The following is a 27,051-nucleotide window of genomic DNA, read 5'->3' on the forward strand; positions in this document are numbered from 1 at the left end:
AGCTACTCTACAATTGCATAATGCTTTGACATCATTTTTTTCGTTTTCCTGTCACGCAAAACATGTCCAAAACAATCACCTTCCTAAATTCTTTTCGTTTTCGTATTATGCAAAGCACGTCCAAAAACAATCGCCTTCCTGACTTCTGTTCTTTTTTGCATTTTTTTCCTAATTGTCAAAAGCAAAATGTGCAGCAGCCTCAATAATGAATTGATTTCAGCACCAACAGGAAGTGAGGAGGTAGGAGTGATATAAGCCCCCAGAACTTGGGACATTTAGAGGCAGGAAGTGCTTGGGTTCCATTGAGAGCTACTCTTAGCTAACATAGGTGGCGGAAGTGTAAGCACAAAAGGCATGCTGGCTAAACAAGCAGCACCCTTGAGAAAAGAAAGGCGCTCAGTAACTGTTAAGCACCCTGAAACTGATGAATTAAATTAAATGGAGATATTTACATGATCTGTTTCTGCTGAGAATTCAATCAATCCAGCACACAAAAGAATGCACTTGCTTTCTAAAGTATTTTGTGGAACGTGAAAGGATTGTACAAATTTAACCGAACACATGAAGCATGGTCAGCCCTCTTGAGCTTCTCTAACTGAAAACAATTTAGAAAAGCCTTGATATGACATGGCAAGAGGTCCAGAAGGCTGTTGTCGCAACTCTAAGAAGTGCAGGGTTTTGATATATTCTGTCATTACAGAAGCGCAAGAATTTAGTTAGCAAACATTTCAACCAGTATGACAAATCTTGACTCTTTTGAAAATATAAGCAAAGAATTAGCAGTAAAAAGAAAGGGAATCTTGGATGGCAATATGGCATTTATATTGTACAAAATCACATTAAAAATGCAACAACTGGTTCACAGGTCTGTTTCAAAACACATTGCTTCTAGATGTAGGGAGAACGTAGCATTTCAGTAACAAATCTTGATTACTTAAAATTTTAAAAATAAATGTTGGTCTACAGCTCATTATATTAAGAAAAATTGCACAAATGACAACTGCGATGAATTGCACAGAAAGAACAAAAGCATCAAAGATTGATAAACCTACCCAACTGCAGTTGCACTCCAGGACGCAACATTGTAGATTACTTTAGTTCCATCCAATGCTTTTCGTAGCTTCCCCTTTCTCTTTTTTATAGAGAAGGTTTTGCTAAGAGCTGTGGAAAGGTTAACTGTAGTTAGTATCTCCAGTGGCACAAAGACAACGCTCAATGACATTACAGATTCAAAACAGGAAAAGCTCAAAAAGAAAAGACAAAGAATTAAGTTCAGAGCAATATAAAGAAAAGTTCACAAGCTTACCATCTTGGAGTTTGTTAGGACTCAGATCCTGCAAAATAAAAAGCAAGCAGTCAAGCTCAGAGCAAAATCTTTCCCTCACTCCAATCAACAACTGTACCACTTCTCCCTTTTTTTAACCTTCAGAAAGCGTGAAGGACATGCACTCAATTTTAATCATTAGAAAAAAAATATATAGCAGGTCACATGGTAAATTGGCTTCCTTGTTATTGTTATATAGATTATCATAAGTGGACTGGTTGGAAGACTGGAGAAATATGCAACAATAGTCCAACATTAACATTACATAACACATTGCATTGAGGCAAATTTATGAACTCTCAACAAGAGAACAAGAGCAAGTATATCTTATTAACAAGGAGCTGATATTTTCAGATAGTATTTGGAAAGTCTCTTTTTACATAAAAATAAAGAGAGATTTCACATCATATAAAAAGATGGTAAATTTTGCAGGTATATCTTGTTTGAGCTACTATATTCAGGTAAAACTTGGGAAGTATCATTTTAGATTTCTTTAAAGGAGGAGATTTGTAGCCTATTATATAACAAGATTACGAATTTTAAAATCTGTATAATGAGCATAAAGCCATAAGAAGTCTGGAGTTCTGGACTACTGTCTTCATGGAAAGGTAGCTTGAATTCAAAGAAGTCTGGACTTCCAAATTTAGAGAATAATTTTTTCCTTGCTCTTCATTATTAGATTGGACCAGAGCTTATAGCCTACTGACAAAGTAGAGAATTGCTAAAAGTATCAGAGATTCTAAGATTACAAGTTGCATATGATATTAACTGTAAGACGCCGTATGTGACAGTTGACAAAAAAAAAACGAAAAAGTTCTCATACATTGTTCACCATTTGACACCTCCTCAAAGAATACTGCAGGCAGCATCAGAACAAACAGCTGGTGGATATTTGACCACACATTGAGTACATGTCCAAAGGTTCAAGGACTTGAAGTACAGCATGAGTGACCCCTAAATATGCAATACACACACAAAGTAGCCAAGGTAACAAACAATGTCTTAGGCCCAATATGCTTTATTTCATGTACCAAATTACCCTATCATTTATTTTGGAACAAGGTTTTTCCTTCTAAGTCTCCCACCTCACCCCAGATAGGAGATGATAAAAGCAATGAAGACACTAGGTCTTTGATAGAATATAAGTATACTATCCAATAATATATACGATAAGCAATCGGTGAAAGTGAGTGTATGCATGTTACAATGGTTTAAGTGAAAGCCTCTCTCATGTAAGCATAATTCATTTGTTCTACATAAACCACTTGCTTAATTCCCCATATCAATTCCTCAAATAAGAAAGAAAGCTATATCACAAAAGCCTAAATTGCCATTGGTTTGAATGTATACCTTCGTCTGTTTAAGAGACAATAGATAAGCAGCCATGAAGCACGCAATTCCATCTACAATGTCTTCTTGCCGAACAACAACAAAGTCTTCTTCATCATCCTCAGCACTCCCACCTTCCCACAAATCATTATCACTCACCATGTCCCAAGAATTACCTTCTTCTCCTGCCACAAAGTAGTATTCACTCAATTAGATGATCCCATATTGCACTCACACATTATATTAATTCAAAATTATCGAATTCGCAACAACATTTCTGATAAATGCCTCTAAATAAATCATAGATCAAAGCATACCAGGAAGTTTTTGTTGAACTGAGAGCTGAGCACTCTCTATCCTTTCAAGAAATTCTGGGCCTTCTAACCTCGACTTAATCAAACCACACAGCTGCAAACAAAACAAACACCAAAATAAACATTCCGAAAATTCGATAACCAAATCAATAAACACCCAAATCACAACAAAAAAAAAAACCCAGTAAATCAATCCACAACAACCTTCAGCAAAACAACCATAATTCGGTCAATTATCAACTAAATCAACTAATTTCCACACACTATAGATTCCAGCTAGCTTAAATAACAAAGTTTCGGGAATAATACCCAAAACCCGGAATCAAATCCCGTCTGCATCATTGCCTTTGCGGCTCAATTGATCGCTAAATTATGAATACTTGTAATTTAAAACAATCAAAAGCAGCTTACTTCCTCGGCTTCATAATCTGGGGAAGAAGAAGGCGAAGATCGAGCGCAATTATCTCTCTCATCAGCTACTTTGCCATCATCTTCATCATCATCTTCATTATCATCAGAATTATCGGCATCATCGTGTAAACCATCGGCGTTGAGAGATTCAAGAGCTCTTTGACACTGTTCCATAACTGCTTTCAATGTCTTCAACTTCACTTTCACTTCTTCTCTCTCTTTCCTCCCTCTATTACTGCTCTCTGCCGTCTCCATAACCCTAATTTCTACTTATCTACAATCAATTAAACCCTAAAAAAACAAAATTTGATGAAAATTAAACCAAATTAAATCGAAAATGAAACCCTAATTTCCCGATTAAATCTCTACTGTACAATTATAAACCTCCAAAATTCGAAATTTGAAATTTGATTGATAATCGATAATCTCTCTGTAACGAGATTCAAACAAGCAAATTTAAGCTTGTAATTGGGGATAATTTTCGATTTCCATTAAATTTGGGGTTAGAATTTGAAGGAGAGAGATTGAAGTTCTGGGTTTTTGTTTTTTCCCCCTTTTCCTAGTTTGGGGTATGAATTCAGAAAATTGGAGATTTTATTTATTTACACGATATATTGGTATTATTATTACAGTGTTAACAAACATGAAAAAAAAAACTATAGAAAAAGTAAATAAAAACAAAAAAAGTGTTTTTATTCAAGGAGGAATTGTTGTTGATACGTCTAGTTTGGTCACATGTTATAAAAGATTTGTGGAATTATAATTTTGGCAAGTTTTGTTGGTTAGAAGAAAGTTAAAGCAACTTCAAATCAAGCCACTTGACTTCTTCCATTTGCAACAATTTGCTGTGATTTTATGGCCTCTATTGTCCCATCTCCCTCGAATAATTGGGAAAAAAAATATTATACAATTGGAGGAAAATATTATTTTCAATCTTAATGGGTCTAGTACTTTCAATCTTAGTTCACATACTTAGGGCTTGTTCACATTTACTTAATTTTAATTCAATTTAGTTCAGTTCAGTTAAATTCAGCTCCAATCAGTTCAGTTCACTTCAACTCCTAATTTCCCTCTCTTGTAAAATATTCATTTCAGCTCAGTTCAGTTAAGTTCAGCTCCAATCAGTTTAGTTTAGTTCATTTCAACTCCAATCAGTTCAGTTCAGTTCAGTTCAGTAAATGTGAACAGACCCTTAATACTTTAATTTAGATGCATGCGTGGATGAATATTATGATTAATTTTATGTCTTTTGTTTTACATTAGATTGTCCGTTTTGCTCTTTTCAATTGCTAAATGCTAATCCTATGTAATTCTAAGTTATGCTAGTAATGAGCGAGTTTCCTTTATTGTAACAATATAAACCGATAATGATAATGTTAATGACTTTAAATTTTCCCTCATGTAAATGTTATTTGTCAATTTGGTGCTTCCTTCTAGTTCTTTTTTGGGGTTGTTAAACAACACTCCCATTTTACAAGGCACCGCTCGTATTTTAATAAGAACTTTCGTATTTACCCCTCGTAAATAAATACTCACGACACTCATTTCTCATTTCTGAAATCACAACTCTCTCGTAACTTCACTCTCATTTCATCTCTCTAAAATATTATTAAAAAAAAAGCCACAACATTAATCACAACAACAATAATAATACTAATACTAATTACTCAATTAATCACAAAATTAATAATAATCATAATAAAAATTATAATAATACGGCCCGTCTTGTGTGTGGCTGGCCACACCGTGTGACCACTTATAAAATATTAAAGTAACTCCTATAACACTGACTAAGTAACCCCTGTAACACTGATCGAGATACTCCTATAACACTGACGAAGTAACCTCTTTAACACTGACCAAGTAACCCCTATTACACTAACGAAGTAACTCATATATTGGATGGCTACACCGTGTGACCAGCCACATATAAGACTTTGTGATAATCCTAATACAAAGATTACAATAATAAATTTAATTAATCAATTCAAAAAAAAAAAAAAAAAACATCTGCCCAAAAAATTAGGATCCACCTAGGTGGATTCACTTAAAATTTCCGGATCCACCTAGGAAGATCCGAAAATTTTAGGCTGATGTGGGAGATCCGCCTAAAATTTCTGGATCTACTTAGGTGGATCCGGAAATTTTAAGTGGATCCACCTAGGTGGGATCCTAATTTTTTAGGTAGATGTTTTATTTCAATTTTTTTAAAAAAGTATGACGACCGCTGTCGTCGTCCATCGTCCTAAACCCGTCGCGAATGATTAATAATTTTTTTTTTTTAAAAAAAAAAATCGGATTTTTCGTGGTGGATTGAATGTGGTAGGATCGAATGTGGTGGGGTCAGATGTGGTGGTGTCGGGAATTTTTTTTTACACGTGGTAGTAAGTGGAGGGATCGGGATTCGGGAATGATATTATACCATTATATACTACAACTTACACAAAAGGCAATATCGTCCTTCCATGTCAAAAAGGGAGCGATGCCCTGTAAAATGGGAGCGTTGTTTAGCAGTTCACTTCTTTTTAATAGTGGTTAGGTGGTTCATATTTTGCACTATGACAATAATTATTTTATCAATGATATTTCTTTTGAAATGATAGTGGTTAGGTGCCCTATTAATGTTAAAATCTTGGTTCCGCCACTGCACGACATGATAAGAATATGGGCAAAGGTCATGCTTGGGTTGTCATTTAATAATTATGTGATTTCATACGTAAACCCTAAACGTGTAAGCTCGATTCAATATAGGCTTAATGACATATTTGGTCATGTCTTGGATGTGTTCAATAGGGTATTTAATCAACTAGGGCAAGTTGGATTTATTTCATGAATTAGAACATTGGCCTAATATTAGCACTAATTTTGGAAAGTGCTCCCTCAAAATTCATCTTGTCAATGGAGCGAATACTGTTGAAATATCCTCAAATTTTTAACTTAGGAGGTATACAACAACACATTGTACTCATGAATAAGAATTCATGTCACTCTATCAATTTTTTCTCTTAATTATATGGAGGATATTCATATGAAAATATGCAACTTTTTTAAGATGTTCTAAAACATAACATTGTCTCTCGAACTTGACACGCCTAATTTTTTTTGAAGAAAAGTTATGTACGACTTGTAAAGGATAATTAGAAAATCATCCTCCTTGTTAGTAACTTCAACATGTACGACTGCGTGTTTACAATCATCACAAGTTTTTTTTTTTAATTCTCTAATGCTTCACCACTTAATTTGAATCCCTTACAACATTATCTCCCTAAACTAGTCACACATTAACTTGGCTTTAATTCTTTAACCAATAATCACTCTTAACATTCTCTACTCATCTTCATGTCATCTACTTTATAAACACCCAACACTATTTTGCACTACAAAAAAATGTTTTATTTCTCACCCCCACCCTCTTTTGAGATTAATATATATAGCTAAACCTAATAGCACAAGTCTGATTGATTGGTCTTTAATACTTCGTAGTAGTTATTAGCAAATGAATGCCAAATGTAATGGGTGTTGTGGGAAAGTAATTGCTTTTAATTATTATAAATTATTGTGATATATTTTTCATATAGATCTTAAGATATAATTATGTAAATGAATCTATGTAGTGATATTAGAACGTTATCTTGTGTCAATTCCTAGATTTATTGGGAAGTTATGTTGAATTGTTATTGTATAAATAGTCTAATGATAATTAATAATAATGACAAACTTTGTTATTGTATAAATTAGGTTAGATCCCGTGCCATGCACAATGATCGATCTAACTATAGGTTATTGATGACAAAGTATAATAATCATAAACTAGTCGAGGAATAATAAAAGTAATTAAATGATATGTTGATTTGGTACTTGCATTTTTTAAGTGTAGCTTCTAATACACAACTAAAACAAAGTAGGAAAAAAAATTTGAGCAATAATTTTTTTTTCTAGGTCACAAAATAATTTTAAGAATATAACTTTTGGTTTAGTAGCTGTCCAAATTTTTTTTTAGAAAGATTTGTGAAATCTTTTTATTTTAAATATAATAATTACTACGTATTAATATGGAATATGTATAAAAAAAAATAATAATATTTTGATAAATGATTTGTTTCCTTAATTAACAGATTTTTTTTAAAAAAAATAACTAAAGATTCACCAGGAGATGACACGCGTCTAGTGTGTCTTTTAGTATTTATTATAATTATTATTATTGATGATTATTGATTGATGATGGATGATTATTGATTGATTGATAATCCTTATTTTGTAAATGAACCCATCATCATATTCTTAAAACCAAAATACCAGAATAATAATGTCATTCTCATAATACACCTTGCGATTTTTTATTACTCTTCGGGCCTGTTCACTTCAGCTTAGTTTAAGTTCAGTTCACTTTAGCTCCAATCAGTTTAGTTCAGTTCATCTCCTAATTTCCTTTTCTCATAAAATATTCATTTCAGCTTTATTCAGTTCAGTTCAGCTCAGCTCCAATCAGTTCATTCCAGTTCAGTTCAGTTCAGCTCAGTTCAATAAATGTGAAAAACCCTTCCTCTTCAAATTAAAGAAACTAAAATCCGAGTTGAGTTTACGGTATTTAAATAGTAAGAAGTACCTCTGTACTAACCCTTTTTGCAAGCATGATATCACAATTTATATGTTGAATCTGAGTTTATTTTTGCAAGCATGAATTCTGAGGTGTAACCCTTAGCAAAGAGGCAAGGGATGAAGTACAAGAGCATATCAAAAGTGAGCAAAATCATCATAATAATAAGGATGAGATTATACGAGATTTTAAGACTACTTTAGTTATATAACATATATTATGTGATGTAGAAGGGAATCACTACCATGAATTTGTGTTTTGGAACAAATTATTGGACATAAAATGGTATACATAAAGTTTAAGCTATTTGTTTTGAAGAATTGTTAAATTTAATTGATTTTTATTGGATTTCAGAGTATTTACGAATGACATTAAGTTCGATGCCCTAAATGTAGATAATATGTTAGAATTACAATTGAATCAATGTGTTAAGTGCGCTCACTGACTCATTGTAATAATTTGTTCAACGGGTAATTTCTTTTGTTGGAGTAGAGCCATCAATCATACAAGATCAGACTTTGGTACATTTTGTGCTTATTTTTCAGTTAAAAATTTTGTTACTTAAATTAATTGATTTATTGGATTTCATAGCATTTACAAATGAAATTTGCTTGGGTTTGTTTCAGCCAATGGATCCCTTTTAAAGATCATAGTTACTGCAATAATATGATGATATTTTTCTTTCATTTGTTCTTTATGCACGTATATATACTATTTTTAGCTTTCTTTAACTGTTTATATATGATTAATTTTTTTTATTTTTTTATTTTTTTGGTACGTAGTTGATAAGTAGTTACCCTAAGTCATTTGCGCGCAACCTACTAGAATCACCACCCATTAGTCAAGGCTCCTCGAGGTACTTAGCAAGGCTAAGTGATGATGCTACTAAGTTAAGTGAGAAAAGTTTAAATACACAAGTAAGAAAACAAGTAAGAAAGTTCGTAAGAGAGTAATTTATGAAAGGATGTTTTTATCAATGTTTGAGAGAGTTTACAATTGATTGGATGAAGCAAAAATGAGAGGAGGCGTCTTATTTATAGGCCTTTTTACCTAGAACATTTCTTTCTAGAGTCTTCTTAACCTCCTCAAATAAAGAATTCTACACACACATACAAGTCCAAGATGGTTCTACACCATTCTAAGTATATGACTCTATCAAGCTGATTGGAGATATACTAGACTCATTTCAATCTTACTGTGAAGAAGACACTAAAGTAATAGTCAATGCTCTAACTTTGGTAGTAATGTAGCTATTCTTGAAGGCTTAAAATCTATTTTTATTTTGTCATGGATTTTGACTCTTAACAACTCATTACTCATTAGTTTCGTGCCCATTGTTAAGATGTTTCCTTATTCGCTATGCCCACCTGTTCTACGGTTCAAAATCGTAGCAGATACCCCTAAAAAATCGTAGCAAATGTCTTTTTTCTACTAGTGTATATCACCTTTCTTGCGTTCAATTTTCTACCTTTTTTGTCACTTTTTTTTAGACCTTTGTCATTCAGGTAATGCGTATTGTATGTAGTTATCACTATATATGTTCGGCATTCTTGTTGACTTACCTCAAAGCCTGATGGAGCATATATGTGCTTCATCCATTTGCTTTAGACTTCTTCCGAGCAATCAGGCAAATTCATTGTCCTTTATTTACCACCTCTCTGCCTATTCCTCATTTTTTGACAAGATTATTAGTGATTTGTCAGTTTGGGTAGTATGAATGTTGTATCTTTATATGTTGTTATACTTAGTGAAGTAGACAAGCAGCAAGAATCAAGTTTAGTCTAGTTGATTTGGAGGCTTTCCTTCCACCCCTATGATAGGGGTTCCATTCTCACCCCAAACAAGTAAGATCCCTAATTTTTCCTTAACTGCAAAGAAATTCTCCTTACCTAAAAGAAGTAAACAAAGGTTTGAAGCAATCTAGAATTACAATTCTAAAACTTTGATTTGAAAGTTGTTTATAATTAGAACTTCTCAACTTCGACTTGTAGGTTGTCTAGAAGAAATAGGATAGAACTTCTAAGCTTGGTATTGAAGTTTCTCTTACTGACACTGATTGGGCAAGTTGTCCTCTTACTAGACGGTTATTGAAAGGGTGGTTTGTGCTACTTGGTTTTTCCCTGGTGTCCTGGAAAACTAAGAAGCAACATACGGTTTCTACATCATCTACGGAAGCGGAGTATAGGTCAATGACGGGTGTGACATGTGAACTAAAGTAGTTGAAACAAATGTTAAAAGATTTGGGTGTGCAACATTCGCAGGGTATGAATTTATTTTGCGATAGTCAGTCAGCTTTATACATTGCTCAAAATCCAGTATTCCATGAGAGAACCAAACATATTAAGGTTGATATGCATTTAGTGAGAGATGCAATTAAAGATGGGTTGATTTCACCATCGTATGTTCCTACGAAGGAGCAGCTCGCGGACATTTTTACCAAGGCTTTGGGGAAGGCGCAGTTCGAGTTACTACTTGGCAAGATGGGCATTTGAGATCTTCATGCTCCATCTTGAGGGGGGATGTTAAGATATAATAGAATGTTTAGTAGATATATTTAGCATATATATTATCATATATATTTGATATTATCTTGTATAGGAAAAGTATTCCCCAACCTATAGGTTCCTACGTGAACTAGGTTGCTTAGCCTTGTATATATATTCTGATAAAGAGATCAATGTGAACTTGAGATCTTGAGGTTTATTTGACACTTACTGTTACTAATGAAAGTATAATTGGATTAAATTAGTGGTCATTTAATTACAATCAAGCTTGGTATTACTACTTAGGATGCAATTGCCAATGCAACTATAAAGTTGAAGCATATACTATACCTATATCTATAAATAAGCACCAAAATTATATACTTATTGTTAGTTAGGAGATAGAGGCTTGGAAATACATTGCTATAACAAGTTATATGAAGTACTTGGTACTTTGGTCTCATGTGAGACGTGATGGTAATAGCGTTGCTCACAATCTAGCTAAATTAGTTCCTTATGGTCATGAACAATCTTGGGAAAATTATTGTCCCTAAGAGGTTTCCTAGCTTGGACCAACTATTACTAATGCATGACTAAGGGCCTGATTTCATTGACTGAAATGAGCCGAACTGAACTGAACTTATTAGAGCTGAACTAAATTGAAATGAATATTTTATGAGTGAAGAAAATTAGGAGCTGAACTGAACTGAACTTATTAGAGCTGAACTGAACTGAACTGAAAATAATCTGATGAGAACATGCCCTTATGACTTTTAGCTCCTGTGCCTGTAATTGTTACTTATATGCTATGTGCCTATGTGTATCAAAGTCTATGAATTAGTGTCCACCTCCACCTATGCAAAGGACTAACGGATGTGAATAAAAGTAGACTCTAACAATGTTATTGAAATAAAAAGTTTTACATTAATTAATGTTATAGGCCTAAGAGGTACAAAGTACAACACATATCACGAGCTGTGAAAATAATAAACGAAATACGGCGTAAACCTTAATTACGTCAATCAATGAATAATTTGTTTATAAATTCTTAAATTAATACCTACTCGTATTTAGAATGATATTACTTTTTTTTTTTGAATAATAGAATATGACATTCTTTTTTTTTTTTTTTTTTTTTTTTTGAAATTTATAGTATAATATTCTTATAAAAATCATTAACGCCATATATTTATGTATTTTCTTTTAAATGCAACACATCTTTTCAAATTTTGACGTACATTGTTTGATAGGGAGTAAACTAGTAAACCATCGAAGTAATATAATATTCATTACGGATTATTATTATTAAAATGGGTTGTATAAATATAGAAACTCAAAAAAAAAAAAAAAAAAAAAAAGCCATTAGTGACTCTCACGTTCTATGAGCATAAGAACACCTACGGTTGCCACGTGTATAACTGCCGTATTACACGGGCCCGCTCAAATTGGGTCACCAACGGGGTTTCCGTTGAAAACCAAAATCCAAATTAAGCTTCCATTTTTTTTTCCTCTTTCTGCTTCTCTCTCTCTCTCTTTTTTTTTTTTCTCCTGAAAATTAATTTCAACCCAATTTTATTTTTCCCAAATTTTCATCCATTTTGATTGTAATTAATTTTCCTGAATTATGGAATTTCGAAGGTAACCCACATTGTAGAATTTGTAAGTATTTTTTTTTTAGATTTTTTCCTCAAAAAATATAATGTTCTGATTTATTTTATTTTATGTTATTTTGGTGTTATGAATTTGTGGGATTGTTAATTGTTGAAATTATTTCAATATTTTGTGATTTTTAGTTAAATAGGATGTTGTGATGAACGAGCAATCGATGACTAGCAAATCAGGCGAATGTTCTTCCCAGGTACTCGTAATTATAATCATTGAAATGTACAATTTTTTTTTTTTTTAATTTGAAAGTTTATTAGTATATTATTTAATCAATGTATTGATAATTTATAAAAAGAAAAATGTGAATATTGGATACCCTTGATTTTCAGAATAAAATGGGGTTTATTACAATATTTGTATGATCAAGTTCAAATGTCAAGTTTATAAATGTAATAGTGTCATGACATTGTGGTGATTTTAGGTAACATCACAAGGAGAGAATGTAACTGATACTTCTCCTCAGGCCGGGGCAGCGGAGCTTCAGACGTCGCGGTCCCGGAATCAGGTAGTTGTGAGACTCTTCTTGTGTATTTGTGTACTATGTAAGGCTGTTCCATTGTTCCCTTAATCCCTTATTATAACTTTACATTTGATATAATGTTCATACATAATGAATTGGCTCGTAAATGCAGAGTACATAATCGATGAATGTATAATTTGCTTTAAATGACAATGCTACATTTGATATATTGTTCATGTGATCTATTGTTTGTTTGTTCATTTATCGTAAATGAAGTAGTTGTGATTTTCTTGAGATAAGAGGGGATGAATGAGATGCTTGCTGTTTTATCATGGAAGAATTTATGCCCTAATATATACAAGTATATTCTTGTGATTCTGATAGAAGTATAAGATAAGCTTTAATCATTTCAATTTCTTGCAGGTGTTCAAGAGTGGGCCTCTCTATATATCATCCAAAGGTGAGGCTTTACTGTTTTTGGTTATTTATTGCACACTAAGATCGTTTCTTGTTGTACAAGGTTGTCTTAAACTCACAATGTCGTTTGCTTGAGATATATGGAGGAAAGTGACAAAAGCTAACTTATACAAAGTTCTTATATAACGCTGCATATGTTCTAACTGTCAAAGTGAATTTATATTGTGTGTTTCTTCTTTCATCCAGGAATTGGATGGACTTCTTGGAAGAAGAGATGGTTCATTTTGACACGCACATCTCTAGTCTTTTTTAGAAGTGATCCCGTAAGCTCTCTGTCCTCTCTAATGAAATTTCTTTAATGCATGTTGAATGGTGAGAACTGATTGTATCCACGTCACGCCTGTTTATATATTTATGCTGTGAGACGATGCAAGATTAACAATGTGCCAAAACTGTTTGTGAAAACATGTGGTGTTTCTCTTTCCTACATCAGTTGAAATGGATCCCAAGATTATCTCCATGGAAAAAATTGAGTATTGCTAGTCTTTATGTTATGCACATGATTCCTAGTGTTCCATTAAGGGTTCATGAGTCACGTATCTTTAAATTGATAGACTTAATTTATACAAAAGTTAATGCTGTAAACATGGAACCAGAAAATTGTCTGTCACATATGAATGACATGTCTGAAGTGGAACATTAGGGATCTTATTGTAGGATTATCTTAATAGATATATGCCAAGCTTTCTTGTTGTCCCAAAATTATGTAAAAGGTCCGTTTGAGGTGTCATAAAACAACAGCTATCTATTTTAGAACTACATTTGCACATCTTTATTTTTAATATATATATCTTTTTGGGTTAAAAATCTTCCTAAATTTTATTCTGAAGTCTAACATCTAATATGAGACAGAGACTATATATTCGAGAATGTACTTACCAGCTAACAAATTTCAAAAGCATATAATATTCTAACTTTTAGTTTTTCATGAATGTCAACCACTGTATTTCAGTATCTGCAGTATCCCTTTCTCCAACACCGTCTCCTGTTTGTGTGAATCACAGAAAACCTTAATATTTTCCTTTTTTTTTTTATATATATATTTTTCCCCTTTTTCAGAGTGCAACACCCCAAAAGGGTGGTGAGGTGAATCTAACCCTTGGTGGAATAGACCTGAACAACTCCGCCAGGTTTGTGTGTTGTTTTGATTTTTTATTGTATCTTTATTACTTTAAATTATTGTAATACTTGATAGTTTATTGAATTCTTGGGTTACTTATGAATTATGTTGAAGTTAGTGCTTCAAGTTTGTGATAATCATGAAGCACGTCTCTTCACTATTGTGATGCCCTTCTCATCATCAACAACAATTGTGTAGGTGATGAGTAGGGCATCACAATATTGAAGAGACGTGCTTTATGATTATCACAAACTTGAAGCACTAACTTCAACAAATTATGATATAACACCCCTTACCATTTTCCACTGGCCGTGGTTAATGCTTCTTGTATCTTGAGCATTGACCTTACAAGGCCCAGTGCTGGAAATTTGGGATCTATGTTGGGTGATATTACTATTTTTATGTAACTTATGCCGTTGAATGAAGACATTCCTGATCTATTTATTTTATTATATGTTTTGTTAGTGTGGAAATCAAAACAGATAAGAAGCTATTGACCGTGTTCTTCCCTGATGGTCGGGATGGCCGAGCTTTTACACTTAAGGTGCTGCTTTAGTCCATATCTTTTAGCAGCTGAAAGTGCTAATCAAAATATACGACTTTCTGTTTTACTGATAATAATTTGTTTACCTGTTTCTTTTGCTTCACAGCTATCCACGTGTCATTCCTGCATTTTTTTTAAAAAAATCTTTTGTTCTCTAATTTATCACTAGATTGCCGATAAACTTGTTCTTGAGTTGATGAATATAGTTGCTCAACTTATATACAATCCTGTGATTAATTGTCAGTTTTGTAAATGGCCTTATATCAAAAAATAAAATTATGTGCTAGAGGATCTATAGAGACATAAATCATTTGTAATTGTTGATATAGGCTCCTATGTGGATGGAGCTTAAGATATTATCACCATAGTTATAACCTGTGTTACTTTGACACCCTGTTGTACGTCGAGTGTCTAGTGTCGGATCCTCCGACACTTTGACATGACATGACACGACACCCAATAAATATGTGGCCTTATTGAAATTTTATAAAATCTGGAGTGTCAAAGGTTCCGACATCGTGTCGGGCACGACACTCAAATCCGAGTCTGTGCAACATAGGTTATAACTTATTTCAAATCAACTTGTCATCAAAGCTTTCCTATTTTTTTTTTTGTTGTTGTTGTTGTTGAGAAGCTTTCTTTTCTTAAGAAGGTTAATATTTTAAGATTTGCAAGGGTAAGAAGTCAATGGTTCTGCTTTAAGTACAAAGTTAAGAGCCTTTGAAATGTGGCTTAGAAATATTGTGGACCAGAGGCTTTAACGAAGTAATTACCCTTTTCAGGATATGGGTTAAGTACTTCAGAAATCGAAGAAAAATAATCTGAGTTGTAGAAGAGAAGGTTGAGTGCATAGTTATTTCCTTTGCTGACCTTTATAGCATTTTTGTGCTTCAAATGAATTTTGAGAAGTTGCCCATTTATGTCAAAATATAGTTGAATAGATTAATGCAAAGTATAGTTTTTTGTTTCCTTTTACCCCTACAGTGAAGTAATGAAGTAAAGTAGGTTGACTTGTGCTGATGTTAGACAATCTTGTGCCTATTGCTGCAGGCAGAAACTTTGGAGGATTTACAAGAGTGGAAGACAGCACTTGAGAATGCTTTGGCACTAGCACCAAATGCTGCCCACAGCGCAGGACAAAATGGGATTTTAAAAAGTGAGCAAGTTGATGATGTTAATGGTGCTGCTGATCAACGTATGCTCTTGTTTTGTTGTCATATTCGGCTTGTCTGCTGCACTTTTGGTGTTACTTAGCTTAGTCTTTACATTGAGCCATCACTTCTTATAGCTGAGACTTGAGCTTTTAGATTAAAATTCTTGCTGACTTCATTAACGATAATAAAAATTAAGAGTGTGCTATATGGTTAACATTTAGCCTTTGTACTCAGATTTACGCCAGGAAACTATTACAAGAACATTTCAATGTATTAGCTCCCATTTAAACGGCTAAACTGCTTTGGGATTTAAGTATTCATGGCTTTTAGGTTGATAGTGAAGGGGGTTGCTTTACTTGCTTGCTTATGCAATACCTTATACCTCAATCAACAGTTTTGACTGAAGTTCTTGTTTGATTATTGTTGATAGTGTTATATCTAAAAAAAGTATTATTTGGTCATGAATATTTAGAAGCTTTACTGAGAGCTAGCTATGAGGCTCTTTTAGTGGCATTCAAGTTGGATAAAACTTTGTCCGTCTCATCTAGATAATTAAAAGATCTTTTTTTGTCGTTGTTTAACATTTGCTGCTATCAAGTTGATATGTCAATTAATTTTCCCTTGGCTGCAATTGTGTAAGTTTCTGTGCTGCTTAATGTTAGCTTATGAACATGCTCTCATCTTCTTGTACTTCTTATATAAAGAGAGGCGTTGGGGTAATATTATATTTCTTTTACAGATACTGATGGGCCTCCTGGAAAATCTATGGTAATTGGTAGGCCGATTTTACTCGCTTTGGAAGATATAGATGGATCACCTTCTTTCTTGGAGAAAGCCCTCAGATTCATTGAAGATCATGGTAGAATCCTTTTTTCTTGTGATGCCTCTCAAAACTCATAGATTGAAATGATCTACTTATCCTGGTAGAATTTTATATTTATTTAACAGCTTCTCTCAAGCTTGGGATATCTTTGAAGTGTTGATAGTAAATGTATTGCTTGAACAAAATTTATAGCACCATCAAATCGTAACTCTCATGACACACCTCTGTTCTTTGCACACAGAGCCACTTATCTGAAAGGCATATTTTTTTTTTGGAACTTACTCCTTTAGGATAAGCTACGTACTAGTTCTGGAGTTTTGCTCATGTGAAAATAAATCTTTTTCCTCTTGTCGTTTTATTTCTCTTAAATTCATTTCCGATGATTCTGATTAGTTGGATTGAGAAAGGCAGCAATTTTGAGTATTCTTGAATAAAAGTTCTCTTTTGTTCTGTCTAGCTGCCTCTGCCTTTTGTGATGACTGATACAACCATCTTATGTAGCCGTACGCCTATACTCAAGCAAATCGATTTGCACAGCTTTTAAAGGAATGACATTGATGCTTTTATCTACTTGAACAGTTACTGCCTTACTTTATGTAATGTGTTTTTCTCTTGCTTAAATTTGATTGATGGTGCAGGAGTCAATGTTGAAGGAGTTTTGCGGCAAGCTGCAGATGTAGATGAAGTTTATCGTCGTGTTCGAGAATATGAACAAGGTTTATTTAACCGTCCTCTGTCCGTTTAGAAAATTTATATTATTCTTCAAAGAAAAACCCTAGATGTGGAAAGTCTTAATTTACACACTACACAGTATGCCCCTTGATTCAACATTAAACTAAACTCAGGTCATTCAGCCTCATTCTTTTTGGTTTGCTGATGATCGAGGATATATAAAGGGACATAACCCTTAAAAAGTTTTGTTAGTCTATTAGCTAACTAATGTGGTTTTCTTCACCAATCTGAAAAATTATGTACATCAAATTTGTTTTATTGATGGTCCTAAACAGTGAAGACCTTACACAAATAGTCAAAGGTGTGTCAAAGATGGTTTTTACACTGAATGTTGGGTATCTCAGAGAAATCAATTATGAAACCAGCATAGGGTTTTGCTATTAGTTTTTTAAAAAATGCTTGCACCAAAGAGTGTTGTGTATTATTTTCACATATATTTATCGGTCCTACATTCTCAACCCATAGTTACTTTGAACAATTTGTCTAGGTCAAGGCAACATAACATGACCCAGGGTTGTTACTAATTTGTCTACTAAGATACTTACACTACACTCATTTTGACAAATAGCACTGCATCCTTTATTTGTTGGCTTATTATTGTCTAATTCAATATGCACACAGGGAAAACTGAGTTCTCCCCCAGCGAGGATGCTCATGTCATTGGCGATTGTATTAAGGTAAATCTTCTGATCATCTATGCTAGTAATTTTAAGTTTGCTAAAGTTACATTTTCACATTATTTTCTGATTTGCTATCTTTTGGTGCAATCTTCAGTACATCCTAAGGGAATTACCATCTTCTCCAGTTCCAGCATCTTGTTGTAATGCACTGCTAGAAGCATTTCGTAAGTTGCCATAGAAATCTCTGTTTCTGAAATAAACATTTTGTTGTTGTCGGCACAATTATGTTATTGTCTTAAATGAATCACAACCATGAGGCTTGGGCCATTGTAAAATTTTACAGAGCATTTGACATGCTCACATTTCTTCTATTTGATTCTGATGCTTTAGACAATTTTAGACAGAATAATGTCCAAGTAAATGTTAATTGGCTGCTGTTATTTAACAAATGTGAACTATCATTTGTAGGAAGTGAACGAAGTAACAGACTTAATGCTATGCGCACGGCAATACTTGAAACATTTCCTGAGCCAAACAGACAATTACTGCAGAGGTATGTGGTATAGATAACTTTACTTCATACATGTGAGTTTTCTTAAGCCAAATTTATAATCCTCTTAAGGTACAGATTTCTGCAGCCGCCAATCATCAAAGGAGCATATGTGCGGTGCATTAGAAATTAGATGATAGTTCGCCGCAGTTATATAATGTACTGTCTTTTTCTATTTAATCGCATTTCTACATTCCTTAGTCCCTTTGTTTGTATCTCCAGGATTCTCATGATGATGCAAACAGTGGCTTCCAACAAGGCAGTAAATCGGATGAGCACATCAGCAGTGGCCGCTTGTATGTCTCCTTTGCTTCTGCGACCCCTTCTTGCTGGTGATTGTGAACTTGGAGATACACAAATGGATGTGGCTGGAGATGGTTCTTTCCAACTTCTTCAAGCAGCAGCAGCAGCAAACCATGCTCAAGCTATCATTATTACTCTACTAGATGAATATGACAAAATTTTTGGGGTAAACTTCAAGTTCCCTCTTTAACTTTTGCTTTGAGGATGAATCAGCAATTCTGTCCAAAATTACCTTTTCCTTGTTTTCCTTTTCATTGTGTAGAAGAATTAGATTTTTTTTAGGATCACTTTCCTTAATGCGTCGTAACTCTGTTGTTCCTGCATTTGAAGGTCATATCTTGTCATATGCCTGTTCCCATACTTATTGTTGAAGTATCTACATTCAGGATTCAGCTTATACATTTTGTCTTAGTTTGCACTTCATGCCCATTAAAATTCTTTTCAGGAAGGTTCGATGTCGGACAGTGGATTGTTCTCTGACTCAGATGAGAGTGGAAGCGGGACAGAGGAGGCCAGTGATGATGAAATGTATGAAGATGATGATGATTATATTGAAGATTATGATCATGAGGATGCATCAGATCATGATGAAACAGATGATGATTATGAGCATTCAGCATGTGAGACGTGTAGTGGCAGTGGTGACCATGGAGAGAGTGATTCTTGTGATGATAAGGCTAGTACATTATTAGACTCTTGTAATTATATGCATATAATTCTTGGCTACTATGTTATTTATTATTACATACTTGATCCTAAATCAGTCACATGTTCTATAAAATTGGAATATTTACTGGCGCCATCTATTCAGCTCTAAATTTTTTAACATCAACATAATCCCAATACACCTAATGAGCCTCCCGCCCTTTGCATGGGGGTTGGGGTGCTGAACATGTATAACTTTAACCTTGCAATAACAGAAAGGCTGTGTTTAGTTGACCCTTGTTTTCAAACCATACCACCATCTGCTACTTCACAATAAGATATTAAGCTGTTAAGTCTTACTTCAGGCATTCTACCTATTCCATAGAATCTGCAACAGAAACAACCTTCTGATACTACATTGCAGCGTTAAGACTCCATATTTCCATCATCCACATATTATGCCATAGGGAAGAACTTCATTAAGAGGTCTGGGGTCTGAAACAATGGTATAATATATTGGAAAAGAAAATTAAAATAAATTTTTACTGTGAACAAATTTTATTTTCCAATCTGTCTCAGACTCATTTGCAGTTTCATCTCCTTTTCTTATATTAAGGACACATTCTCTGTTACTTCTTTTCCTCTTGCAAATTGCTTACATCACACACTCTCTAACTGCAGCATAGCGAAAGGTCCAGTTCATATTCAAGGTCTCCTGAACAAGTTCATGATTTTCTAGCAAGCCAGAGATCATCATCAGCTTCACCTCGTACTCCAGAATCTCAGCAAGATAATCTCCACATAGTTGACAAAAACACAAAAAGAAATAGTGATACATCAGTGGCTATTGCCGACTCTACTAAAATGCATCGAGATATTCCAGCAGAGACAAGTTCCTTAAAAGAGTCTGATAGTTTAAGTCCACAAAGAGGCACCAAAATGTCAGCAACTAAGGTCCTTGGGTCCTCACAATTCAGACGTCATAGGTGGGGAAGAACATCGGTAAGTCTGTTGATTCCTTTATGCCTTCCCCACCTCTCTTATGGTTGATTTTTCTCGTTTGCTCACTTGGTATAGGATATGGGCTTATAAATAATCGGTTCTATAGGTTTTCTTCTTTTATAATAGTCTCTTATTGAATTCTCAAACTGTACTAACTACAACAATTTTCTGTCTGTTCTAGGCAAAAAAGAATCTTTCCATGGAATCAATAGATTTCTCACTTGAAGATGAGTAAGTTTTTCTTAGGCCATGCTGAATAATTACGTAACTATGTTTTATGTTTATATTTCCGACTTAAAGATTTTGTTCCTGTACTTGATCTTAGTGCCCTGATTTCTATGTACATGATAGTTTTGCAATCTACTCAAATTATATTCTTGTTGTGCATCAAATTTTGCTAGTGGTTGTTCAGAATATGCCTCTCTAGTTTCTAAGAAATAAAATTGGTTATAGTTCTAGAGTTTAGAGTACTGAAATTTTGGCATTAGGTGTAAGGGTATTCAAGTTCGGATCCAGACTGATTCTGGCAAAATTAAGTAACAAGTCTCTGAAATAAGATGAAAAGAACAAGTTCAGATCTACCTGATATTGAGCTTTTATTATGTTAAGGTCTAATATGATTACAAGTATCCTTCCGTTTAGATAATGTTTTTTCTTTCAATACATCAATAGTAAGTTCTGATGGTGTTACCTAGCTGGATAGAAAAAATAATTAGTTGAAAAGAATCACTTCAGCTATTAAGGTGTAATATTGCATGTGAAAGGGGATAAAAAGTCCCTGACAGTTTTCCATTACAATGATATTGATTTGGCCTTGCCTTCATTGTAAAATGATCATGTACCTGAACTTTTGTTTGTTCTTTTACAGAAATGAAATCCAACGACTTGAGGCGACAAAGCTTGAACTCGAAAATAGAATTGAAGAGGAGGTACAACCGTACAAGCTCTTCCTTATTTTGGCTTTGTATTTCTTGTAATTATCCGGTCATTTTATTTGATGATATTTATATATGTACTTCACACCTTGTTATAGGCTAACAATAACACAATTCTACAAGCAAGTTTGGAGAGACGTAAAAAAGCCCTAAATGAACGTCGCTTAGCTCTTGAGAAAGATGTATGTTTTACAGTTTTCCATTTTTAACATTCGACGTTGAGGTCATGGGATTAATCACACTAGGGCCACCTTTGGGGAGGGATACCCTCATCCTCCACCTCATCCCCAGGGTGCTTGGGCTGTTGTGATGGGCTGGCTACTTCCTGAGATAGGAGGCCCGGCCCAAGTAACTGACCATGAATTCAACAAAATTGGTCATATGGTTTTGGTAAAGGCATAAAGCTGCTTGAATTGATGGTGCACACAGGTGGCTAGGTTGCAAGAACAGCTACAAAAGGAAAAGGAATTAAGAGCAGCATTGGAAGCCGGATCTGTGTTTGATATCTCCCAATTGCCTGTCTCTATCAATGAAAAGGTAAGTTAATGATAAAATATCTATGATGCAACTCATCCAACCAGTATCTTGATGTTCTCTTTTTTGTTCTGTGATTCTTTCAACATTATCTGTTCAAGACAAAGGTTGAGCTTCAGAAAATTTCTATAGCCGAGGAAAATTTTAGTAACTTGAAGCAGAGGCTTGATGACATTGACGCAGAGCTTATTCATCAACATGAGCAGACTGCATCCCTTTTGCAGGATAGTAATAATAAAGTACAAGACTGTTTAAATAAAGGGAATATGTTGTAAGAACACTTACTCCATCCTTATCCTCATCCTTTTGTAGCTTTCTGTGAAAGTATAATTTGAAACATAGTGCTTTACTAGCTGACTTGTGTTGGACATTAAGTACCAGTTTTCAATTACACGAAGATGATTGAATTACCAATCCTATGGGCAATACCCAGTAATTTTTATTGTTTGACATTGCAGGATATATAACAAGGACAATGAAATGAAAGATGAGTTACATCATGTCAAAATACCGAGTAAAATTGAGGTAAGGCACCAATTAGCGTCAGTAAATTTGAGATTGGACCTGTTAAGTGGCTAGCAGCAGTAAGTAGCTCAAGTGTTGGGACATAATTATGCATAGTTTTGATTGAGTTCGTATCCTTCTCATCCTTTGAAATGCGCGGAATGAGTATCTAGGGAGGTTTTCAATTGGAATGGAGCTGTTTCTTAGCTCTGTTTTTTTAGTTGTCAATGGGTTTAATTACAGGATTTGTTTGTGTTGGTTTATTGTAAATATATATAGGGGGGTGGGACTCTACTCACTCCATACCACATTGGATATTTTCATGTTCTATTTGATTTTTTGCAAATGCCAAGTGTAATGACCAAATAAGATTTAATTAGTAGCTTTTTAAAGTATTAGGAACATATCACAATGCTCAGATCAGTGTGCATCTTTTTAAATAAAAGGGACAATCGAATGGGACAAATCAGGAGGTCATTGTAGGTGGAAGGAGCATCAACTATTTGTGTTTCAGATACGAGTATTGAAAGAGATATGGTGAGGTAGCATTGACTCTAGCTGTATGAGTTTCTTTTGTGCTCTTGCTATTAAGGAAGCAAGTATAAAACCTATTACTGTTTCTGTGAAGCTTTTAGTCATTTAGTATTAATCTGACCTCTACTATATCAGCATTTGCATGAACACCTTCTGTTGTGAAGCTGCATTCAGATGATTAATTCTTATACGCATGTCATAGCGTTTGCCTTTTACTCTTTTAGTCTGTGAGATGTTTATATACCATCAGTTGTTTCAAGAGTATTAGGTTATTAAAGTAAGTTCTTTCAGGGACAGCAGAGCTACATGGATGACATTGATCGGAAAAATGCATCAGCAAAGGTAAATGGAGTTGGCCAGACTATTTATAGTGTTCAATGTGAAATGCTTATTTATCATCAGTTATTTTATAAGGTTATTGAGTATAGATTGAGCTGCCTTTTGGTTGAGTGTGTGATTTTACCATTATTCTGATTTTTTAAAATCTTTTTTCTGCCATTATTTTGTTGATAAGCTAACGATTGAATTTTCAGGGACGGCAGAATTATAAATTGGACGGAACTGATCGTGATAATGATAGAAAAAATGAATCCTCAAAAAGTAATCAACCAAATGATTTATCAAGAGATATTTCCAAATTGGGATTGCTTCCGAATAATGTTTCATCAACGGAAGCCCCTATCCCCAAATCTAATACCTCCAGTACAAAGAGGACGAGTTCAAAAGGCGAGGTAGGTCTATTCTCCATTGCAAAATTCCGCAAATATTTTCTTTCAATTCTTATGTTCGAAGTATATCAGAAGATTTCATTCCCTGCTAGAAGTAGGGGCTTAATTTGATGGTTTTCATCTATGAAAAGTTCATTCTAAGACATCATTAAAATATCTTGGATCTTCAGCCAATCACTTCCTCATTGAATGTTGTGCACTGATGAAAATACTAGAGCTACTTTTTTTTTTTTTTTTTTCTTCTTCTTCCAACTTCTTAAAATTGAAGGCCTATCTACTAAATTACCTTTATTGAGGAGTTAGTTCATTCCTTAGAAAAGGACGTCGAAGTGAATTAGTTTTGGCCTTATACTACAAAGAATACCCTCCGGACATTTCCGACCTAATTTTATGTTACTTTATTATTATATTTCACCTCAGACACTTAATACTTCAATTTGAAAAAAATATATGTTTAGTTTGTTAAAGAGCCAACATACTTGTGCCTGATACAAGTAACAGATCCAAGTAAACATAGGCCTTAAATGAAATGTCAGTTTCTAATTAAGAGTCTAGTAACTTTTATAGTCAGTGGCTGACTGTGGAAGTTGAAGTTTCTAAATGAAAATCTACATGTGCATAACAGGGAAGCAGCTCTACCACCTCTGCACTGTCCAAACTGACAACCCGGCTCAACTTCTTGAAGGAAAGGCGTACACAAATTGCAACTGAGCTCCAAAGCATTGACAAATGCCGAGGATCATTAACCCAACCCATCCTAAGCCCTGGGAAGGGAAAAGTTCCAGAACCTATCCATACAGTCCATACTCCTGACAAAAATCAAGGTCCTGAGGGTAACTTCTCGAGGAACCCTGAAGATCGTGTGTATCAATCATCACATAGTTCAGGCAAGGGTTCTGCAACAGAAGTTGATAACAGGGACAGCAACAAAAAGACTGATAATAGGGATATTGATAATAAGGGTTTTAGCTCAAAATCAGATGCTTCATTGCCACAGAATCAGCAGCAACCCGATAAATATAAATCAGAAGGACAATCCTCATCAAAAAAATCAGATAAAGGTCGACGACAAGATGGTCAGCAATCTAGTACCTCCAGGACACTATCCAGATGATTAGTAGTCCAGAAATATGGCGGTTTTCTATTCTTTGACAGTCATTCAACAGGATTTTTCATTTTATGTGACTCCATCATGCTTATGATTAGAATCAGATTGATAGATTAGTGTATACTTTATAGTGGTGACTTCAATACACAGTGTCCAAACCACATTGAACCCTCTTTGTACAGAACCACAGGTGGCTGACTTTTCTTACAGTAGAAATTGGGAAATTCTGATTTTATAAAATTAACGTTTCCATTTTACCAATATTTGACATCGTACCAAATACATTATTTTAGTCTATCAAAAATTTATTCGTAGCATTTTTAAATTTCTCCTTTTTACGCAATTTATGAGTGGTGTTCTGTAATCTTCTACAGTTCTACACTCCTACTTGAGTTAATTTTATCCAGCTGATCTTAATTCTGTTCTGTATACAAAGCATTATTTTAGTCACCTTTTTACTTTCATCTGTTACTCCATATATTTTACATTGCTGTACAACTAATCACAAACATTTTGAAGTCACTGCTATTAGAGTGAAAGAGTTTAATAAACTATAAATTTTTTAAAAATTCTCATGATCAGCTGTAATTTCCTTACAGTATCGTCTGTCACGGTTCCTGTATAGGAGCTAGTCCTGCAATCTCCTTCAGCGGCTTCCACATGAACTTTCTCCTATTTGCATAATACACCAAGATGAATATAATCGATGTTAGCAACAAATTTTCAGATCCAAGAAAAAAATCATTGCACTAAAGTCATATGTAAGGTAACCCAAAATCTGAACAGCATACCAATTGCCACACTCTGCTACTACTCGGACTTTGGGTCGAAGAGATGGAAGCAGTGCCAGAAATTGCAGCTCTGATTTAGAAAGAACCTGGGCAGAATCACATAATGCAGAATTTAGTATCACTGACTTTCTGTTGTAACTGTCAAATAAGATGTCCTCTTCCTGAAAGAAGAAAAATAGCTGAATTACCTTGGCTTCAATGACCCAGACAATAAGGCCCTTAGCATCAGAAGGAAGAGCTTCAAGTCTATAATCAACTTCTGGAGGAAACCACCACCTCGCTATGGGTTGCTTCCCAAGATGAGGCTGAAATTCAAATCAATTAAAGAGAAAAAAAATTAGTTGAAAGAGGTAAACTTAGGCTAGAAAGCTAATAATTTCGGCTTGTCAGCCTATATTACTCAGACTCGTAATTTCAGCTCAAGTACCTATGTCAGATCCTCTACATTCCAACATACATATATTTCTTCACACTTACTTCTGAAGCAATATCAGACTTTTGTTTTTTCATCGTCATATATTTTATATGAAACATCTGTCTAATAGACAAATACCTATGTCCTACACAAGTACAGGTCCGAGTAACATAATTGTCTGCAGTATAAGTCATCTCTGCAGTTTTTTCTTTGCATAAAAGTTCATGTCATTCACATTACTGACACATAATATACAAGCTACAGTTGTCAGAGTGGATCAATAGAACAGTACAAAATGCTGATAGATCAGAGCAGGATTTTCAGACTCACAGGGCAGACAGGGTGAATCTTGGTGAGGGTGGATTCCGGGTCTCCAAGTCCACGAGCTGAGACATCGAGAAAGTGATAGCCTAGACGAGTAAGGTGGTTCAAGTACCGGCCCTCATAACCACCCTCATGTGGGGTGTATATAGCAAGGGCCTTATGCTCCTCCACATCAGATAACCATTTTCCTATATCAGGCTTCAGAAGATCACCTCCTATGAAATCTACTATCCCAATTCCACTACTACTACACTTGACTACACTCACAGCTCTCCTTTGCATCCCATTTCGGCTTCTCGAGGACTGCTTGATCATGCCATTTGAATTGGTAATGCAGTTGAGTATACTGCTTGGTAAATGCTGCCTTTTCTGCTGGAAATTGGGGGATAGCATCCCATAATACTGTAAGGAAGTCATGGTAGCCATACTTTTTTTTTTTTTTTCTCTTTTTAATTTGTTTGTTTTATTTTGTGAAATAATAGAATAGTTTAGAGGTTTCAAAGGACAAAGCTGAGTAGTGTGTTAAAATTTGTAAGGTGTATAAGGAAGATAAGGAAGAGTTTGGCTAAAGCAAAACTCTTTTTTGTGGAAGTCTTTTAGCTATAGTTGAGTAGACTCATACTAA

General features: G+C 34.3%; 3 protein-coding genes across 5 annotated transcripts; 1 reads left to right on the forward strand and 2 right to left on the reverse strand.

The window, feature by feature from the left end:
- Nucleotides 1-406: 406 nt before the first annotated feature.
- On the reverse strand, nucleotides 407-3,969 carry LOC145585370 (uncharacterized). Its single transcript, XM_081642078.1, has 6 exons — nucleotides 3,379-3,969; nucleotides 2,971-3,061; nucleotides 2,675-2,838; nucleotides 1,307-1,334; nucleotides 1,053-1,161; nucleotides 407-688 (listed from the first exon to the last, which is right to left on the reverse strand). Exons 1-6 carry the CDS (start codon nucleotides 3,631-3,633, stop codon nucleotides 607-609), a joined length of 729 nt encoding a protein of 242 aa, XP_081498204.1. The 5' UTR covers nucleotides 3,634-3,969; the 3' UTR covers nucleotides 407-606.
- A 7,924-nt stretch (nucleotides 3,970-11,893) lies between these two features.
- LOC145586541 (rho GTPase-activating protein REN1-like) lies at nucleotides 11,894-25,266 on the forward strand. 2 transcript variants are annotated; one of them, XM_081643398.1, is made up of 25 exons: nucleotides 11,894-12,117; nucleotides 12,252-12,316; nucleotides 12,545-12,628; nucleotides 13,007-13,043; nucleotides 13,247-13,323; nucleotides 14,120-14,190; nucleotides 14,646-14,724; nucleotides 15,775-15,919; nucleotides 16,618-16,737; nucleotides 17,340-17,417; nucleotides 18,055-18,110; nucleotides 18,208-18,277; nucleotides 18,522-18,606; nucleotides 18,826-19,072; nucleotides 19,352-19,582; nucleotides 20,233-20,553; nucleotides 20,735-20,784; nucleotides 21,422-21,482; nucleotides 21,587-21,670; nucleotides 21,918-22,025; nucleotides 22,124-22,293; nucleotides 22,481-22,547; nucleotides 23,352-23,402; nucleotides 23,594-23,791; nucleotides 24,414-25,266. In XM_081643398.1, exons 2-25 carry the CDS (start codon nucleotides 12,269-12,271, stop codon nucleotides 24,900-24,902), a joined length of 3,027 nt encoding a protein of 1,008 aa, XP_081499524.1. In that variant the 5' UTR covers nucleotides 11,894-12,117; nucleotides 12,252-12,268; the 3' UTR covers nucleotides 24,903-25,266. The 2 variants fall into 2 exon arrangements, with proteins under 2 accessions (XP_081499524.1, XP_081499525.1); XM_081643399.1 differs by having other exon boundaries at nucleotides 11,894-12,096.
- Nucleotides 24,242-26,990, reverse strand: LOC145586543 (NAD(P)H-quinone oxidoreductase subunit N, chloroplastic-like). Of its 2 annotated transcripts, XM_081643401.1 has the most exons (5): nucleotides 26,433-26,990; nucleotides 25,876-25,992; nucleotides 25,688-25,773; nucleotides 25,494-25,568; nucleotides 24,242-24,639 (listed from the first exon to the last, which is right to left on the reverse strand). In XM_081643401.1, the coding sequence occupies exons 1-4, from the start codon at nucleotides 26,850-26,852 to the stop codon at nucleotides 25,505-25,507; spliced, it is 687 nt and encodes a 228-aa protein (XP_081499527.1). In that variant the 5' UTR covers nucleotides 26,853-26,990; the 3' UTR covers nucleotides 24,242-24,639; nucleotides 25,494-25,504. The 2 variants fall into 2 exon arrangements, with proteins under 2 accessions (XP_081499527.1, XP_081499526.1); XM_081643400.1 differs by lacking the exon at nucleotides 24,242-24,639 and having other exon boundaries at nucleotides 25,285-25,568.
- Between the last annotated feature and the right edge of the window lie 61 nt (nucleotides 26,991-27,051).

The sequence above is a fragment of the Chenopodium album genome, chromosome 16, assembly GCF_948465745.1.
Source record: "Chenopodium album chromosome 16, dcCheAlbu1.1, whole genome shotgun sequence".
Taxonomy (NCBI): Eukaryota; Viridiplantae; Streptophyta; class Magnoliopsida; order Caryophyllales; family Amaranthaceae; genus Chenopodium; species Chenopodium album.